The 20,091-nt window shown below is 36.6% G+C and overlaps 1 protein-coding gene across 1 annotated transcript; it reads right to left on the reverse strand.

Moving 5' to 3' along the window:
• Nucleotides 1-263: 263 nt before the first annotated feature.
• Nucleotides 264-5,510, reverse strand: LOC139353873 (uncharacterized). Its single transcript, XM_070998096.1, has one exon. It carries the CDS (start codon nucleotides 5,508-5,510, stop codon nucleotides 264-266), a length of 5,247 nt encoding a protein of 1,748 aa, XP_070854197.1.
• Nucleotides 5,511-20,091: the final 14,581 nt, after the last annotated feature.

Genomic DNA, 20,091 nt, shown 5'->3' on the forward strand with positions numbered 1-20,091 from the left:
AAAATGTGACTGACTGTAGCTGGGTATATTACTACAAGAATAGGCTGAATTAAGTCGTAAACACGTTACCGTAAGAGATGAATGGAAAAGTACTGACCGAGGCAATGCATTTGGAAAAGCTCTTGCATGTACATACGATTAAGCTGGGCTTCATGCGCGTGTAAGTGTAAATAGATAACACAGGCGAGCGAGAGATAAAGTTTACAAGAATAAATGTATAGGGTGTCTGGTTCCCCAACATACCGCCCCCCCTGAACGGCTGTTCAGCAAAGGGGCAAGATCGCCAATTTGGTAATTGGCCGCTTGAAGACTCCTTGGGCGGTTTTGACGGTAACAACTCGGACCTTGTCGTCTTGTCCGGCGTGTACCTCCTGGATACGTCCTAGAATCCATTTCGATGGAGGTAGATTTGGTTCCTTAAGCACTACCAGTGTGTCGACCTTCAAATTATCGTCTTCCAGTTGCCATTTGGTGCGCTCGTGCAGAGAGGTTAGGTACTCCATATGCCAGCGTTTCCAAAAGCCTTGGACCATTGCTTGTAGTTGAGTCCATCGTTCCAAGCGGTTGATGGGGACGTCTAGACGGGATGGCTCCGGTAAGGCAGTATAGGGAGTGCCAGTCAAAAAATGGGCTGGAGTAAGCGGATCCAAAGTAGAATCCCCTGATGAGCAAAGAGGGCGGGAATTAAGTAATGCTTCAATCTGTATTAAAACTGTAGACAATTCCTCGAAGGTTAGGGCTGACGATCCCATTATTCTTTTCATATGTAGCTTGATGGACCGAACTCCGGCTTCCCATATTCCCCCGAAGTGTGGGGCAGAAGGCGGTATGAAGTGCCACAGGATTCCTTCGTTGGCGAAGAAGTTTGCTAAATTCTCATCCTTGCGTTGCTCCATGGCTAGCAGCCGCATTTCGTCGAGTACTCGTTTGCTGCCATGAAAGGTGGTACCGTTGTCTGAGTAGAGATCAGTTGGTTTAGATCGCCGAGCAATGAATCGTTGGAAAGCCGCAATAAAGGCCTTGGTTGTTAGATCGGTGACTGCTTCGATGTGGAGAGCCTTCGTTGTTAGACAAACGAATACTGCGAACCATGCCTTTCCGATCACTGGTGTGCGCCCAGTTGAACCTTTAATTGAAATTGGCCCGGCATAATCCAAGCCGGTATGTTGAAAGCAACGGCTGGCTTGAACCCGAGGTACAGGTAGCTCTCCCATGATCTGGCTACTTGTGCTCTTGCGTTGGAGAAAACAGCGTTTACATTGAAAGACAGTCTTTCGGACGATATTTCGTGCACCCAGGATCCAGTACTGTTGTCGAAGATTTGTGAACGTGGCGTCCACTCCAGTGTGAAGATTTGTCACATGAGAATGTCGTACCAGGAGCTCGGCGACTGGAGAACTCTTTGGAATTATAACCGGGTGCTTGGCGTTGTAGTTAAGGGTCGACCTCTCGATTCGTCCGCCAACTCGCATTAGTCCGTCCTTATCCAGAAATGGAGAAAACCGGATCAGCTGCGATTTTGCATGAAGCTGGCGTCCGTTTTCTAGCTGCGTATACTCTCTTTGAAAGGCCTTTCGTTGGATGTGACGAAGAAGTTGGTTTCGTGCTGCCTGCAGTTCCGTTGAAGTTAGGTACTCAGAATAAGGCCTGTGCTGCAAACGAAGACGATGAATAAAGCGATAACAATAGCTAATTACCCTTATGAGCCGAGTCCAGGATGAGATCTTGTTGATGAGCAACTCGTCCATACTTTCGTCAGGAAAGCTATGTAGAGTTGTTGGCTTGGCTGGACGTTCCTCTGCTCTGGCCTCCAAATGTGTATCAACTCGGAACTTGCTAGTAGACAGAGGCCATTCGTATTGTGGCAAGGCCATCCAGGATGGGCCTTTCCACCAAAGTTCGTGGTCAAGAAGCTTAGACGGGTGAAGTCCCCTGGATGCGCAGTCGGCAGGATTATCCTCGGAGCGGACATGGCTCCAGCAGCTACGTGGGTATTCGCTCAGTATCTCAGCCGTTCTGTTGCAGACGTATGTGTTCCAATTCCGTGGTGGTGCGGACAGCCAGTGTAGCACGATCTCCGAATCTGTCCAGCAGATCGTGTTGTTAACAGGAATAGTTAACGACGCTTTAACAATAGTGAGCAGCCGTGTCAGGAGTAGGGCAGCGTTCAATTCCAGGCGTGGAATTGAGACTGATTTTATTGGAGCCACACGTGTTTTGGCGGCTACGAGATTTATGTGGAACTTCCCATCCGATGCTACTCGACTATAAACAACAGCACCGTACGCGTGCATGGATGCGTCTGCGAATCCGTGCAGTTGGATGTGTTGGTAGGGTGCAGCAATATACCGAGGTACTTGGCATTTTGTCAGCGACGAGAAATCCTCTACTAATGCCCTCCAGCGTGCATTCAGGGCTTCAGGAATAGGTTCGTCCCAGTGTATTACAGCGGTCCAACTTTCTTGGAAGATGAGCTTGAGAAGCACGGTGGTAGGCGCTGCAATCCCGAGTGGGTCATAGATCTTGGAAAGTTGCGATAATAGTTCTCGTTTCGTGGGGACAATGCTGAGATCGAATTCTGTAGGTTTGACGAACATTACATCACGACCTGGATTCCACTGAATTCCAAGGACCTTGACGGGCGATTCCATAGGTGAACCTTTGGTGAGCTGTATTGGGTCATAACATCGATCCTCTTCAGGTAATGATTGCAGAAGGTTCCAGCAGTTAGAGCTCCATTTCCGCAGTTTGAACTTCGCTTTTCCTAAGAGTCCAATCAGCTCCGTCTTTAGAACCAGAAGATCTTCTACCGAATCGCATCCAGTTGGGATATCGTCCACATAAGCATCTTGTGATAATGCTTGTGATGCGGCCGGGTACTCGAGGCGATGATCGTCAGCTAGTTGCTTCAAAACTCGAACGGCCAGAAATGGAGAGGGCGCTAGGCCGTACGTGACTGTTAACAGGCGAAAATGAAGCATAGGTTCATTCTCATTTTTGCGCCACACAATACGTTGAAAATTGGTGTGACGCCTAGAAACTTGAATCCCTCTAAACATCTTTTCAATATCTGCGCATAGAACATATCGGTGCTGCCGGAAACGTAGGCAAACCCCGAGCAAGTCCCGCTGAATCGGTGGTCCAATATGAAGTCTGTCGTTTAAGGAGATTCCAGAACTGTCCTTTCCAGATCCATCGAAGACCACCCGACATTTGGTCGTCAGGCTATCCTGCTTGATGACAGCGTGATGCGGTAGATAAACGCAAGTGTCAGGGTCGTCCATTACTTGGGCTGATGTCAGTTGTTCCATATGACCGCGTTGCAAGTAGTCATCCAAAAACTCCTCGTATTGTTTTTTGAGTTCCGGATGTCGACGAAACCGTCGCTCCAATGAGACTAGGCGGTTGGTGGCCTGGGGAAGAGTTGATTCGATAGGCGGGGCTCCGTCCTTGAAGGGATACTCGACGATATAGACCCCGTCTTCGGAGCGCGTGTGAGTGTTTGCGAAATGACTCTCTGTGGGATCACTGGAGTCCAAGAGAGATTGGTTAGGTTGCACATTGTCCATTTCCATGAACGATCGAACCATCGTGTCGAGATCCGCGTGATGGGTCACGGCCGGAGTGATGTGGTCGTCGCAGGCAGTGTACGAGCCTGCAATAATCCAACCAAAAATTGTATTGAGAGCGATGGGATAGTTCTTACCAAAATATTTTCTTTCTCCGGTATATAGAGACCATAGTTGATCAGATCCAACGATGACATCTATAGATCCAGGAGTGCAGAACGTCGGATCTGCTAAGGGAAGTGCTGAGATTTCCTTCCAGGTTGAAGATGATGTGTCAATAGTTTGCGCTGGAAGCGATGACGTCAGCGAGGACAAAATGAAGGAGTCCATCTCGATGATATGATCCGAATGCCGAGAGCGCAGCTTAAAGTGTGCGCGCCCTCGAGTATGACCGGCGTTGTTTGCGGCCAGACCAAGAATTGAAATTCGTGCATGCGTTCGATGCACGCCAATCCGCTGAACAAATGATTCCGATGCCAAAGTAATGGTGGATCCCGTGTCTAAGAGCATTCTGCATTTTGTTGTATTTCCCCAAGCGTCGTCGACGTCTGCGAGAATGGTTGGCAATAGGGTTTGCGAACCTGCATACGGAATATTTTCCAGGGTATGATGAGTGTAGTTGTTCCCCACAGGAGGAACGCTGCCTGATGGTGTCTCTTCGTGAGTGCGAAGTTTATTGTTTGTGCTGAATGATCTATCTCGGGGGGTTGAGGACAGATTGCCAGTGTTTACGCTAGGTGACTCATTAGGCTCTCCAGGTCGAAAAGGCTGCGGTGTGTCGTGGACCAATGTATGATGTTTGCGGCGGCAGACCCGGCATGTGTTTTTCGATGTGCAATTGCCGACCATGTGTGAAGCGCTGAGGCAGTTAAAACAGAGCTTTCTGGTTTTCAGGAATTCTCGGCGAGCTGCGATGTCCAGGGTTAGAAATTGGTCACACCTGTACAGTTGATGAGCCTGCTGGCAATATAAACACTTGTTGTCGTCGCGTCTCTGGTGGGCGTCAGCATGATGAGTAGCAGCCGATCGTCGAGCTTGAGGCGCGCGACCGAGTTGGCAGGCTTCAAAGGTGTCACAGTGAGATGTGAGAAAGGTTAGAAATTGCTCGATGGTCACACTGGAATTTTCAGATTCTGCGCGCTGGGCCCATGACTGCCGAGTTTCAGGATCTAACTTTGATAATAATATAAATATTAACCAGGGATCTCGTTCATCGCACTGAAGTGCTCTTAACCCACGAATAACTTCATCTGCGCCGTCCACCAATTTACGCACAGTACTGATGCTACTGGTTGTGGCACTAGGTAGCGTTAGAAAACTGTTCAGAAATGATCGGATAATAAGCGGTTTTTTGTTGTACCGCTTTTCCAACTTGTCCCAGGCTTCACTGTAGTTTTCATTGGTCACGGGAATATGTTTCACTAAAGCGAGTGCCTCGCCAGACAGGTATGATTTCAAATAGTGAAATCTTTGGCACTCAGTGAAATTCGTATTTGATGCAATCGATGCCGTGAACATGTCCGAAAAATGTTTCCAATCCTCATAATTTCCTGAAAAGGTTGGGAGCTTGATTCGCTCGAACTGAAAGTCCACATGGCTTCTGCGAGTAGTGTTGAATGATTGATCGGAAACAAGAAGAGTATTGTTAGCGACTTCAGCCTTTAAATCTTCAAGCGTATTACTGAGAATAGCATATGTAGCGTAGTGTTTTTCCTCGTATATATCAACGTCTTCAGCAGGGTCTTCCCAACCCTCTTCAGACTCGTAGGCGTACAAATCCTCCGTAAGTCGCACAAACCGCAAATAGTTGTCCTGTAGCTGGGCCAATCGCGCGACTAATGTCGGGATTGACTGAATATCTTCCACAAATTTCGTGGCATTGTTATGCGCACGAGTGATTTGGCTTTTGCAAAAGCCCCGCTGTTGAATCACACTCCGCATGACGATTGAAGTTAGAGGACGGTTCTATACGATGCAGATATCTATAGATCACCGTTGACAAGTACTAATTTTAATTAAATGTCCCGAAAACAAACGCTTTCCTGGCTATCCGGCTCGAAGGACCAGTAATTTTATGTTAACAAATTAGACGCCAGAAGTGTAACTGTTTAAATTGAGTTTTATTTGTATTCACCGAACATTCTATATATAATTTAGTACAATCAATTTCGATGCGCTGTGGTTGCGTTGGTAGCAAAAATGTGACTGACTGTAGCTGGGTATATTACTACAAGAATAGGCTGAATTAAGTCGTAAACACGTTACCGTAAGAGATGAATGGAAAAGTACTGACCGAGGCAATGCATTTGGAAAAGCTCTTGCATGTACATACGATTAAGCTGGACTTCATGCGCGTGTAAGTGTAAATAGATAACACAGGCGAGCGAGAGATAAAGTTTACAAGAATAAATGTATAGGGTGTCTGGTTCCCCAACAATTATGTTGTTATCTGCATTTAAATATATAACTTTAAAGGTAGTAAAAAATATGACCGTTTTTATGACATTGATTTTAATTTTGCGAAGGTTTACTGAAATGGGCCTTTTTTCCATCTTTAAAAGCCAATAACTTGGTCAAATGTACTCGTATTTCAATATGGCATACCTTTAGGGGCTTGTGGAATGATTTTGTTGTTATCTGCATTAAAATATTAAACTTTAAAGGTAGTAAAAAATATGACCGTTTTAATGTTATTGATTTTAATTTTGCAAAGGTTTACTGTAATGGGCCTTCTTTACATATTTAAAAGCCCAAAACTTAGTCAAATGAACTCGGAGTTCGATATGGCATACCTTTATGGGCTTGTGGAATGATTATGTTTTTATCTGCATTAAAATATATAACTTTAAAGGTAGTAAAAAATATGACCGTTTTTATGTCATTGATTTTAATTTTGCAAAGATTTACTGAAATGGGCCTTCTTTCCATCTTTAAAGCCCATAACTTGGTCAAATGAACGCGGATTTCGATATGGCATACCTTTATGGGCTTGTGGAATGATTATGTTTTTATCTGCATTAAAATATATAACTTTAAAGGTAGTAAAAAATATGACCGTTTTTATGTCATTGATTTTAATTTTGCAAAGGTTTACTGAAATGGGCCTTCTTTCCATCTTTAAAAGCCCATAACTTGGTCGAATGAACTCGGATTTCGATATGGCATACCTTTATAGGCTTGTGGAATGATTACGTTGTTATCTGCATTAAAATAAATAACTTTAAAGGTAGTAAAAAATATGACCGTTTTTATGTCATTGATTTTAATTTTGCAAAGGTTTACTGAAATGGGCCTTCTTTACATCTTTAAAAGCCCATAACTTGGTCAAAAGGACTCGGATTTCAATATGGCATACCTCTATGGGCTTGTTTAAGAATTATGTTGTTGTCTGCATTAAAATATATAACTTTAAAGGTAGTAAAAAATATGACCGTTTTTATGTCATTGATTTTAATTTTGCAAAGGTTTACTGAAATGGGCCTTCTTTCCATCTTTAAAAGCCCATAACTTGGTCGAATGAACTCGGATTTCGATATGGCATACCTTTATAGGCTTGTGGAATGATTACGTTGTTATCTGCATTAAAATATATAACTTTAAAGGTAGTAAAAAATATGACCGTTTTTATGTCATTGATTTTAATTTTGCAAAGGTTTACTGAAATGGGCCTTCTTAACATCTTTAAAAGCCCATAACTTGGTGAAAAGGACTCGGATTTCGATATGGCATACCTTTATGGGCTTGTGGAATGATTATGTTTTTATCTGCATTAAAATATATAACTTTAAAGGTAGTAAAAAATATGACCGTTTTTATGTCATTGATTTTAATTTTGCAAAGGTTTACTGAAATGGGCCTTCTTTACATCTTTAAAAGCCCATAACTTGGTCAAAAGGACTCGGATTTCAATATGGCATACCTCTATGGGCTTGTTTAAGAATTATGTTGTTGTCTGCATTAAAATATATAACTTTAAAGGTAGTAAAAAATATGACCGTTTTTATGTCATTGATTTTAATTTTGCAAAGGTTTACTGAAATGGGCCTTCTTTCCATCTTTAAAAGCCAATACTCTTGGTCGAATGAACTCGGATTTCGATATGGCATACCTTTAAAGGCTTGTGGAATGATTACGTTGTTATCTGCATTAAAATACATATTTTTAAAGGTAGTAAAAAATATGACCGTTTTTATGTAATTGATTTTAATTTTGCAAAGGTTTACTGAAATGGGCCTTCTTAACATCTTTAAAAGCCCATAACTTGGTGAAAAGGACTCGGATTTCGATATGGCATACCTTTATGGGCTTGTGGAATGATTATGTTTTTATCTGCATTAAAATATATAACTTTAAAGGTAGTAAAAAATATGACCGTTTTTATGTCATTGATTTTAATTTTGCAAAGGTTTACTAAAATGGGCCTTCTTTACATCTTTAAAAGCCCATAACTTGGTCAAAAGGACTCGGATTTCGATATGGCATACCTCTATGGGCTTGTTTAGGAATTATGTTGTTATCTGCATTAAAATATATAACTTTAAAGGTAGTAAAAAATATGACCGTTTCTATGACATTGATTTTAATTTTGCGAAGGTTTACTGAAATGGGCGTTTTTTCCATCTTTAAAAGCCAATAACTTGGTCAAATGAACTCGTATTTCAATATGGCATACCTTTAGGGGCTTCTGGAATGATTTTCTTGTTATCTGCATTAAAATATTTAACTTTAGAGGTAGTAAAAAATATGACCGTTTTTATGTCATTGATTTTAATTTTCCGAAGGTTTACTGAAATGAGCCTGCTTTCCATCTTTAAAAGCCCATATCCTGGTCAAAAGGACTCGGATTTCGATATGGCATACCTCTATGGGCTTGTGGAATGATTATGTTGTTATCTGCATTAAAATATGTAACTTTAAAGGTAGTAAAAAATATGACCGTTTTTATGTCATTGATTTTAATTTTGCAAATGTTTACTGAAATGGGCCTTCTTTACATCTTTAAAAGCCCATAACTTGGTCAAAAGGACTCGGATTTCGATGTGGCATACCTCTATGGGCTTGTTTAAGAATTATGTTGTTATCTGCATTAAAATATATAACTTTAAAGGTAGTAAAAAATATGACCGTTTTTATGACATTGATTTTAATTTTGCGAAGGTTTACTGAAATGGGCCTTTTTTCCATCTTTAAAAGCCAATAACTTGGTCAAATGAACTCGTATTTCAATATGGCATACCTTTAGGGGCTTGTGGAATGATTTTGTTGTTATCTGCATTAAAATATTCAACTTTAAAGGTAGTAAAAAATATGTCCGTTTTAATGTTATTGATTTTAATTTTGCAAAGGTTTACTGTAATGGGCCTTCTTTACATATTTAAAAGCCCAAAACTTAGTCAAATGAACTCGGATTTCGATATGGCATACCTTTATAGGCTTGTGGAATGATTACGTTGTTATCTGCATTAAAATATATAACTTTAAAGGTAGTAAAAAATATGACCGTTTTTATGTCATTGATTTTAATTTTGCAAAGGTTTACTGAAATGGGCCTTCTTAACATCTTTAAAAGCCCATAACTTGGTGAAAAGGACTCGGATTTCGATATGGCATACCTTTATGGGCTTGTGGAATGATTATGTTTTTATCTGCATTAAAATATATAACTTTAAAGGTAGTACAAAATATGACCGTTTTTATGTCATTGATTTTAATTTTGCAAAGGTTTACTGAAATGGGCCTTCTTTCCATCTTTAAAAGCCCATAACTTGGTCGAATGAACTCGGATTTCGATATGGCATACCTTTATAGGCTTGTGGAATGATTACGTTGTTATCTGCATTAAAATATATAACTTTAAAGGTAGTAAAAAATATGACCGTTTTTATGTCATTGATTTTAATTTTGCAAAGGTTTACTGAAATGGGCCTTCTTTCCATCTTTAAAGCCCATAACTTGGCCAAATAAACTCGGATTTCGATATGGCATACCTTTATGGGCTTGTGGAATGATTATGTATTTATCTGCATTAAAATATATAACTTTAAAGGTAGTAAAAAATATGACCGTTTTTATGTCATTGATTTTAATTTTGCAAAGGTTTACTGAAATGGGCCTTCTTTACATCTTTAAAAGCCCATAACTTGGTCAAAAGGACTCGGATTTCAATATGGCATACCTCTATGGGCTTGTTTAAGAATTATGTTGTTGTCTGCATTAAAATATATAACTTTAAAGGTAGTAAAAAATATGACCGTTTTTATGACATTGATTTTAATTTTGCGAAGGTTTACTGAAATGGGCCTTTTTTCCATCTTTAAAAGCCAATAACTTGGTCAAATGAACTCGTATTTCAATATGGCATACCTTTAGGGGCTTGTGGAATGATTTTGTTGTTATCTGCATTAAAATATTCAACTTTAAAGGTAGTAAAAAATATGTCCGTTTTAATGTTATTGATTTTAATTTTGCAAAGGTTTACTGTAATGGGCCTTCTTTACATATTTAAAAGCCCAAAACTTAGTCAAATGAACTCGGATTTCGATATGGCATACCTTTATGGGCTTGTGGAATGATTATGTTTTTATCTGCATTAAAATATATAACTTTAAAGGTAGTAAAAAATATGACCGTTTTTATGTCATTGATTTTAATTTTGCAAAGGTTTACTGAAATGGGCCTTCTTTCCATCTTTAAAAGCCCATAACTTGGTCAAATGAACTCGGATTTCGATATGGCATACCTTTATAGGCTTGTGGAATGATTACGTTGTTATCTGCATTAAAATATATAACTTTAAAGGTAGTAAAAAATATGACCGTTTTTATGTCATTGATTTTAATTTTGCAAAGGTTTACTGAAATGGGCCTTCTTTCCATCTTTAAAGCCCATAACTTGGTCAAATGAACTCGGATTTCGATATGGCATACCTTTATGGGCTTGTGGAATGATTATGTTTTTATCTGCATTAAAATATATAACTTTAAAGGTAGTAAAAAATATGACCGTTTTTATGTCATTGATTTTAATTTTGCGAAGGTTTACTAAAACGGGCCTTCTTTACATTTTTAAAAGCCCATAACTTGGTCAAAAGGACTCGGATTTCGATATGGCATACCTCTATGGGCTTGTTTAAGAATTATGTTGTTATCTGCATTAAAATAAATAACTTTAAAGGTAGTAAAAAATATGACCGTTTTTATGTCATTGATTTTAATTTTGCAAAGGTTTACTGAAATGGGCCTTCTTTACATCTTTAAAAGCCCATAACTTGGTCAAAAGGACTCGGATTTCGATATGGCATACCTCTATGGGCTTGTTTAAGAATTATGTTGTTGTCTGCATTAAAATATATAACTTTAAAGGTAGTAAAAAATATGACCGTTTTTATGACATTGATTTAAATTTTGCGAAGGTTTACTGAAATGGGCCTTTTTTCCATCTTTAAAAGCCAATAACTTGGTCAAATGAACTCGTACTTCAATATGGCATACCTTTAGGGGCTTGTGGAATGATTTTGTTGTTATCTGCATTAAAATATTAAACTTTAAAGGTAGTAAAAATTATGACCGTTTTAATGTTATTGATTTTAATTTTGCAAAGGTTTACTGTAATGGGCCTTCTTTACATATTTAAAAGCCCAAAACTTAGTCAAATGAACTCGGATTTCGATATGGCATACCTTTATAGGCTTGTGGAATGATTACGTTGTTATCTGCATTAAAATATATAACTTTAAAGGTAGTAAAAAATATGACCGTTTTTATGTCATTGATTTTAATTTTGCAAAGGTTTACTGAAATGGGCCTTCTTAACATCTTTAAAAGCCCATAACTTGGTGAAAAGGACTCGGATTTCGATGTGGCATACCTCTATGGGCTTGTTTAAGAATTATGTTGTTATCTGCATTAAAATATATAACTTTAAAGGTAGTAAAAAATATGACCGTTTTTATGACATTGATTTTAATTTTGCGAAGGTTTACTGAAATGGGCCTTTTTTCCATCTTTAAAAGCCAATAACTTGGTCAAATGAACTCGTATTTCAATATGGCATACCTTTAGGGGCTTGTGGAATGATTTTGTTGTTATCTGCATTAAAATATTCAACTTTAAAGGTAGTAAAAAATATGTCCGTTTTAATGTTATTGATTTTAATTTTGCAAAGGTTTACTGTAATGGGCCTTCTTTACATATTTAAAAGCCCAAAACTTAGTCAAATGAACTCGGATTTCGATATGGCATACCTTTATAGGCTTGTGGAATGATTACGTTGTTATCTGCATTAAAATATATAACTTTAAAGGTAGTAAAAAATATGACCGTTTTTATGTCATTGATTTTAATTTTGCAAAGGTTTACTGAAATGGGCCTTCTTAACATCTTTAAAAGCCCATAACTTGGTGAAAAGGACTCGGATTTCGATATGGCATACCTTTATGGGCTTGTGGAATGATTATGTTTTTATCTGCATTAAAATATATAACTTTAAAGGTAGTACAAAATATGACCGTTTTTATGTCATTGATTTTAATTTTGCAAAGGTTTACTGAAATGGGCCTTCTTTCCATCTTTAAAAGCCCATAACTTGGTCGAATGAACTCGTATTTCGATATGGCATACCTTTATAGGCTTGTGGAATGATTACGTTGTTATCTGCATTAAAATATATAACTTTAAAGGTAGTAAAAAATATGACCGTTTTTATGTCATTGATTTTAATTTTGCAAAGGTTTACTGAAATGGGCCTTCTTTCCATCTTTAAAGCCCATAACTTGGCCAAATAAACTCGGATTTCGATATGGCATACCTTTATGGGCTTGTGGAATGATTATGTATTTATCTGCATTAAAATATATAACTTTAAAGGTAGTAAAAAATATGACCGTTTTTATGTCATTGATTTTAATTTTGCAAAGGTTTACTGAAATGGGCCTTCTTTACATCTTTAAAAGCCCATAACTTGGTCAAAAGGACTCGGATTTCAATATGGCATACCTCTATGGGCTTGTTTAAGAATTATGTTGTTGTCTGCATTAAAATATATAACTTTAAAGGTAGTAAAAAATATGACCGTTTTTATGACATTGATTTTAATTTTGCGAAGGTTTACTGAAATGGGCCTTTTTTCCATCTTTAAAAGCCAATAACTTGGTCAAATGAACTCGTATTTCAATATGGCATACCTTTAGGGGCTTGTGGAATGATTTTGTTGTTATCTGCATTAAAATATTCAACTTTAAAGGTAGTAAAAAATATGTCCGTTTTAATGTTATTGATTTTAATTTTGCAAAGGTTTACTGTAATGGGCCTTCTTTACATATTTAAAAGCCCAAAACTTAGTCAAATGAACTCGGATTTCGATATGGCATACCTTTATGGGCTTGTGGAATGATTATGTTTTTATCTGCATTAAAATATATAACTTTAAAGGTAGTAAAAAATATGACCGTTTTTATGTCATTGATTTTAATTTTGCAAAGGTTTACTGAAATGGGCCTTCTTTCCATCTTTAAAAGCCCATAACTTGGTCAAATGAACTCGGATTTCGATATGGCATACCTTTATAGGCTTGTGGAATGATTACGTTGTTATCTGCATTAAAATATATAACTTTAAAGGTAGTAAAAAATATGACCGTTTTTATGTCATTGATTTTAATTTTGCAAAGGTTTACTGAAATGGGCCTTCTTTCCATCTTTAAAGCCCATAACTTGGTCAAATGAACTCGGATTTCGATATGGCATACCTTTATGGGCTTGTGGAATGATTATGTTTTTATCTGCATTAAAATATATAACTTTAAAGGTAGTAAAAAATATGACCGTTTTTATGTCATTGATTTTAATTTTGCGAAGGTTTACTAAAACGGGCCTTCTTTACATTTTTAAAAGCCCATAACTTGGTCAAAAGGACTCGGATTTCGATATGGCATACCTCTATGGGCTTGTTTAAGAATTATGTTGTTATCTGCATTAAAATAAATAACTTTAAAGGTAGTAAAAAATATGACCGTTTTTATGTCATTGATTTTAATTTTGCAAAGGTTTACTGAAATGGGCCTTCTTTACATCTTTAAAAGCCCATAACTTGGTCAAAAGGACTCGGATTTCGATATGGCATACCTCTATGGGCTTGTTTAAGAATTATGTTGTTGTCTGCATTAAAATATATAACTTTAAAGGTAGTAAAAAATATGACCGTTTTTATGACATTGATTTAAATTTTGCGAAGGTTTACTGAAATGGGCCTTTTTTCCATCTTTAAAAGCCAATAACTTGGTCAAATGAACTCGTACTTCAATATGGCATACCTTTAGGGGCTTGTGGAATGATTTTGTTGTTATCTGCATTAAAATATTAAACTTTAAAGGTAGTAAAAATTATGACCGTTTTAATGTTATTGATTTTAATTTTGCAAAGGTTTACTGTAATAGGCCTTCTTTACATATTTAAAAGCCCAAAACTTAGTCAAATAAACTCGGATTTCGATATGGCATACCTTTATGGGCTTGTGGAATGATTATGTTTTTATCTGCATTAAAATATATAACTTTAAAGGTAGTAAAAAATATGACCGTTTTTATGTCATTGATTTTAATTTTGCAAAGGTTTACTGAAATGGGCCTTCTTTCCATCTTTAAAAGCCCATATCCTGGTCAAAAGGACTCAGATTTCGATATGGCATACCTCTATGGGCTTGTTTAAGAATTATGTTGTTGTCTGCATTAAAATATATAACTTTAAAGGTAGTAAAAAATATGACCGTTTTTATGACATTGATTTTAATTTTGCGAAGGTTTACTGAAATGGGCCTTTTTTCCATCTTTAAAAGCCAATAACTTGGTCAAATGAACTCGTATTTCAATATGGCATACCTTTAGGGGCTTGTGGAATGATTTTGTTGTTATCTGCATTAAAATATTCAACTTTAAAGGTAGTAAAAAATATGACCGTTTTAATGTTATTGATTTTAATTTTGCAAAGGTTTACTGTAATGGGCCTTCTTTACATATTTAAAAGCCCAAAACTTAGTCAAATGAACTCGGATTTCGATATGGCATACCTTTATGGGCTTGTGGAATGATTATGTTTTTATCTGCATTAAAATATATAACTTTAAAGGTAGTAAATAATATGACCGTTTTTATGTCATTGATTTTAATTTTGCAAAGGTTTACTGAAATGGGCCTTCTTTCCATCTTTAAAAGCCCATAACTTGGTCAAATGAACTCGGATTTCAATATGGCATACCTCTATGGGCTTGTTTAAGAATTATGTTGTTGTCTGCATTAAAATAAATAACTTTAAAGGTAGTACAAAATATGACCGTTTTTATGACATTGATTTTAATTTTGCGAAGGTTTACTGAAATGGGCCTTTTTTCCATCTTTAAAAGCCAATAACTTGGTCAAATGAACTCGTATTTCAATATGGCATACCTTTAGGGGCTTGTGGAATGATTTTGTTGTTATCTGCATTAAAATATTCAACTTTAAAGGTAGTAAAAAATATGTCCGTTTTAATGTTATTGATTTTAATTTTGCAAAGGTTTACTGTAATGGGCCTTCTTTACATATTTAAAAGCCCAAAACTTAGTCAAATGAACTCGGATTTCGATATGGCATACCTTTATGGGCTTGTGGAATGATTATGTTTTTATCTGCATTAAAATATAATTATATAAAATATAATTAAAGGTAGTAAAAAATATGACCGTTTTTATGTCATTGATTTTAATTTTGCAAAGGTTTACTGAAATGGGCCTTCTTTCCATCTTTAAAAGCCCATAACTTGGTCAAATGAACTCGGATTTCGATATGGCATACCTTTATAGGCTTGTGGAATGATTACGTTGTTATCTGCATTAAAATATATAACTTTAAAGGTAGTAAAAAATATGACCGTTTTTATGTCATTGATTTTAATTTTGCAAAGGTTTACTGAAATGGGCCTTCTTTCCATCTTTAAAGCCCATAACTTGGTCAAATGAACTCGGATTTCGATATGGCATACCTTTATGGGCTTGTGGAATGATTATGTTTTTATCTGCATTAAAATATATAACTTTAAAGGTAGTAAAAAATATGACCGTTTTTATGTCATTGATTTTAATTTTGCGAAGGTTTACTAAAACGGGCCTTCTTTACATTTTTAAAAGCCCATAACTTGGTCAAAAGGACTCGGATTTCGATATGGCATACCTCTATGGGCTTGTTTAAGAATTATGTTGTTATCTGCATTAAAATAAATAACTTTAAAGGTAGTAAAAAATATGACCGTTTTTATGTCATTGATTTTAATTTTGCAAAGGTTTACTGAAATGGGCCTTCTTTACATCTTTAAAAGCCCATAACTTGGTCAAAAGGACTCGGATTTCGATATGGCATACCTCTATGGGCTTGTTTAAGAATTATGTTGTTGTCTGCATTAAAATATATAACTTTAAAGGTAGTAAAAAATATGACCGTTTTTATGACATTGATTTAAATTTTGCGAAGGTTTACTGAAATGGGCCTTTTTTCCATCTTTAAAAGCCAATAACTTGGTCAAATGAACTCGTACTTCAATATGGCATACCTTTAGGGGCTTGTGGAATGATTTTGTTGTTATCTGCATTAAAATATTAAACTTTAAAGGTAGTAAAAATTATGACCGTTTTAATGTTATTGATTTTAATTTTGCAAAGGTTTACTGTAATAGGCCTTCTTTACATATTTAAAAGCCCAAAACTTAGTCAAATAAACTCGGATTTCGATATGGCATACCTTTATGGGCTTGTGGAATGATTATGTTTTTATCTGCATTAAAATAAATAACTTTAAAGGTAGTAAAAAATATGACCGTTTTTATGTCATTGATTTTAATTTTGCAAAGGTTTACTGAAATGGGCCTTCTTTCCATCTTTAAAAGCCCATATCCTGGTCAAAAGGACTCAGATTTCGATATGGCATACCTCTATGGGCTTGTTTAAGAATTATGTTGTTGTCTGCATTAAAATATATAACTTTAAAGGTAGTATAAAATATGACCGTTTTTATGACATTGATTTTAATTTTGCGAAGGTTTACTGAAATGGGCCTTTTTTCCATCTTTAAAAGCCAATAACTTGGTCAAATGAACTCGTATTTCAATATGGCATACCTTTAGGGGCTTGTGGAATGATTTTGTTGTTATCTGCATTAAAATATTCAACTTTAAAGGTAGTAAAAAATATGTCCGTTTTAATGTTATTGACTTTAATTTTGCAAAGGTTTACTGTAATGGGCCTTCTTTACATATTTAAAAGCCCAAAACTTAGTCAAATGAACTCGGATTTCGATATGGCATACCTTTATGGGCTTGTGGAATGATTATGTTTTTATCTGCATTAAAATATATAACTTTAAAGGTAGTAAATAATATGACCGTTTTTATGTCATTGATTTTAATTTTGCAAAGGTTTACTGAAATGGGCCTTCTTTCCATCTTTAAAAGCCCATAACTTGGTCAAATGAACTCGGATTTCGATATGGCATACCTTTATAGGCTTGTGGAATGATTACGTTGTTATCTGTATTAAAATATATAACTTTAAAGGTAGTAAAAAATATGACCGTTTTTATGTCATTGATTTTAATTTTGCAAAGGTTTACTGAAATGGGCCTTCCTTCCATCTTTAAAGCCCATAACTTGGTCAAATGAACTCGGATTTCGATATGGCATACCTTTATGGGCTTGTGGAATGATTATGTTTTTATCTGCATTAAAATATATAGCTTTAAAGGTAGTAAAAAATATGACCGTTTTTATGTCATTGATTTTAATTTTGCAAAGGTTTACTGAAATGGGCCTTCTTTACATCTTTAAAAGCCCATAACTTGGTCAAAAGGACTCGGATTTCGATATGGCATACCTCTATGGGCTTGTTTAAGAATTATGTTGTCATCTGCATTAAAATATATAACTTTAAAGGTAGTAAAAAATATGACCGTTTTTATGACATTGATTTTAATTTTGCGAAGGTTTACTGAAATGGGCCTTTTTTCCATCTTTAAAAGCCAATAACTTGGTCAAATGAACTCGTATTTCAATATGGCATACCTTTAGGGGCTTGTGGAATGATTTTGTTGTTATCTGCATTGAAATATTAAACTTTAAAGGTAGTAAAAAATATGACCGTTTTAATGTTATTGATTTTAATTTTGCAAAGGTTTACTGTAATGGGCCTTCTTTACATATTTATACGATTTAGCGTCGCTTGTGAACGGTTGTGTTTACTCTTGTGCTCTGAATTTTTTGTCTATTCTGTGATTTTTTGCGAGTGTTTTGTGTTTGTTTATTAACAAAGCTTAGTCTAACCGCTGGGTTAGTGTGTTTAGTGTTTTTTACTAGATCTCCCAGTGATTATAGTTATTTTAACATTTATATTAGATTTGTTTAATCTACTAGCTTTGTTAGTGTAATTCTTATACTCACTAAACTTGCTAAAACTCTTCGATTCTCACTCTCTCTCCCGCTCTATATTACAACTGTAACTTAAACTCTCTCTGAACCTGCCAAATTTCTGGTAGACTTTTGGTGTGCTATTCTCTTGTCTCTCTCTCTCTCTCTCTCTCTCTCTCTTGCTTGCTTTACATTGTAACTGTTCCTGCGTAAAGTTGTCAGTGTCCCACAAGCAACGCTCAATCGATAGAAGATTTTTTCTCTCGTGCTCTCTTACGTTTAAATTATTACGCGATCTCGCGATCTCGCGCTCTTATTTTTTTTCGTGTTTTGTGCCTTTGTGGTTTTGGAATTTGATCACAGTGCCAAATTTACTCGAGGTATTTTTCATATATTATTCTATTTTATTTAATCTCCTTTAAATGGCTCTTGTCTGCTCTAAGAAAAATTGTACTCTTTCGACTTCAACTAAAGACCCTTTTATTTTCTGCTGGCTCTGCGAGTCGATAATGCACGTTAAATGCGCAGGATTTACTGGTAGAGTCAAAGACTTTATTGATCAGAATTCTGGACTCATGTGGTCATGTGGATCGTGCAAGGAAATGGTTGTTGAGATGAGCGGCTTTATGAAGCAGACTCGAGACAGCCTTTTGAATCTCTCTGGTGCTTTTTAACAGCTCAATGAGGGGTTCAATTCCGTTTGTGCCCAATTTAATAATAAAAAATTACTAACTGAGTCGCCTAAACGTAAAAAAACCAGCTCAGCGGCAGTTAATACGGTCACGGTATCCACCCCAAATCCGAACTTGGTGGCTGCAGCAGTCTCTGTTGACACTGTGGTAAGTGAACCTACTGCGCCTATGGATACAGCTGTTTTGGGTGAAGTCACTGCTTCTCGAAGTCGGGTGGTAAATAAACCTTCAGTGCCGACTACGGTGCCGACCGTACCTATAGGTACAGAAGTTACCGTTTCTGGCTCTCAGCTTAGTGAGGTGCAATCTGCTGCTGGGGGTCGTAAGAAATTATCAGTTGTTCCACAAAGAAAACAATTATTTGTTTCGAGATTCACCCCAGATACCACATCTGAGGATGTTTTGGAATTTATTCGTGAAAAATTGCCATCCGAGAATATTTCAGTGGAACAATTTAGATTTTCATATGCTCGTAGTATATCGTCGTTTAAAATATTTGCTCCGCCTGATGTGTTTAAGGTACTACTTTCTGAAAGCTTTTGGCTTAATGATGATTTAGTAATAAAAGAATTTGTTCCCAATAAACCGAGAACAAATAACAGACCTTCCACGGCGCCAAAAAACTAAAAAGTTTATTTTTGGCCTATCAAAATGTTAGGGGACTAAATATGAAGCTACCCAAGCTTTATGCTGACTCCTCTGCATTTACTGCTGATATTTTGGCTTTTACGGAAACTTGGTTGAAGCCAGAGATATCTGACAATGAAGTTCTGTCAAACAATTTTAATGCCTATAGGACCGATCGCTCCTCACGTAGGGGAGGCGGTGTGCTGATTGCCGTTAGCACTAGCCTAACTTCCGACAGAATTCACTCTGATACTCCTAATGAAATTGAATTTGTTAGTGTGAAAGTTTCCTTGCAATCATTCTCAATATTTGTTACATGCTCCTATATTCCACCTGGCTCTGATTTAATAATTTATGAGCACCACCTGTCTGCGATAAAATCTGTTCTATCCCTTCTTTCTAACAGTGACCTTTTGATTGTTTTGGGTGACTTTAATCTCCCTGGTATTTCTTGGTCCCCTCCTACTGACTCACTAGTCGCTATACCTCTATCCGCCCATGATTTTGTTGATGGTCTTCTAGAATTATCGTTACAGCAAGTAAGCTTTATACGGAATTCATTAAATAGACAACTAGATCTTGTATTTGTTTCAGACCCGTCTGAAGTCACGGTATCTAGAATTGACGCTCTTGTTGTACCTGAAGACCAATATCATCCAACAATGGAATTGACAATCTGCCTCCCATGCGTTGATACCCTCCCTCCTTTAGTTTCTCAAACTAAAGTGAGATGTTTCCGAAAATGTAACTTTAAAAAACTTAACGACATGATTTCTCAATATAA

The sequence above is a fragment of the Drosophila suzukii genome, assembly GCF_043229965.1.
Source record: "Drosophila suzukii chromosome X unlocalized genomic scaffold, CBGP_Dsuzu_IsoJpt1.0 scf_Xc, whole genome shotgun sequence".
Taxonomy (NCBI): Eukaryota; Metazoa; Arthropoda; class Insecta; order Diptera; family Drosophilidae; genus Drosophila; species Drosophila suzukii.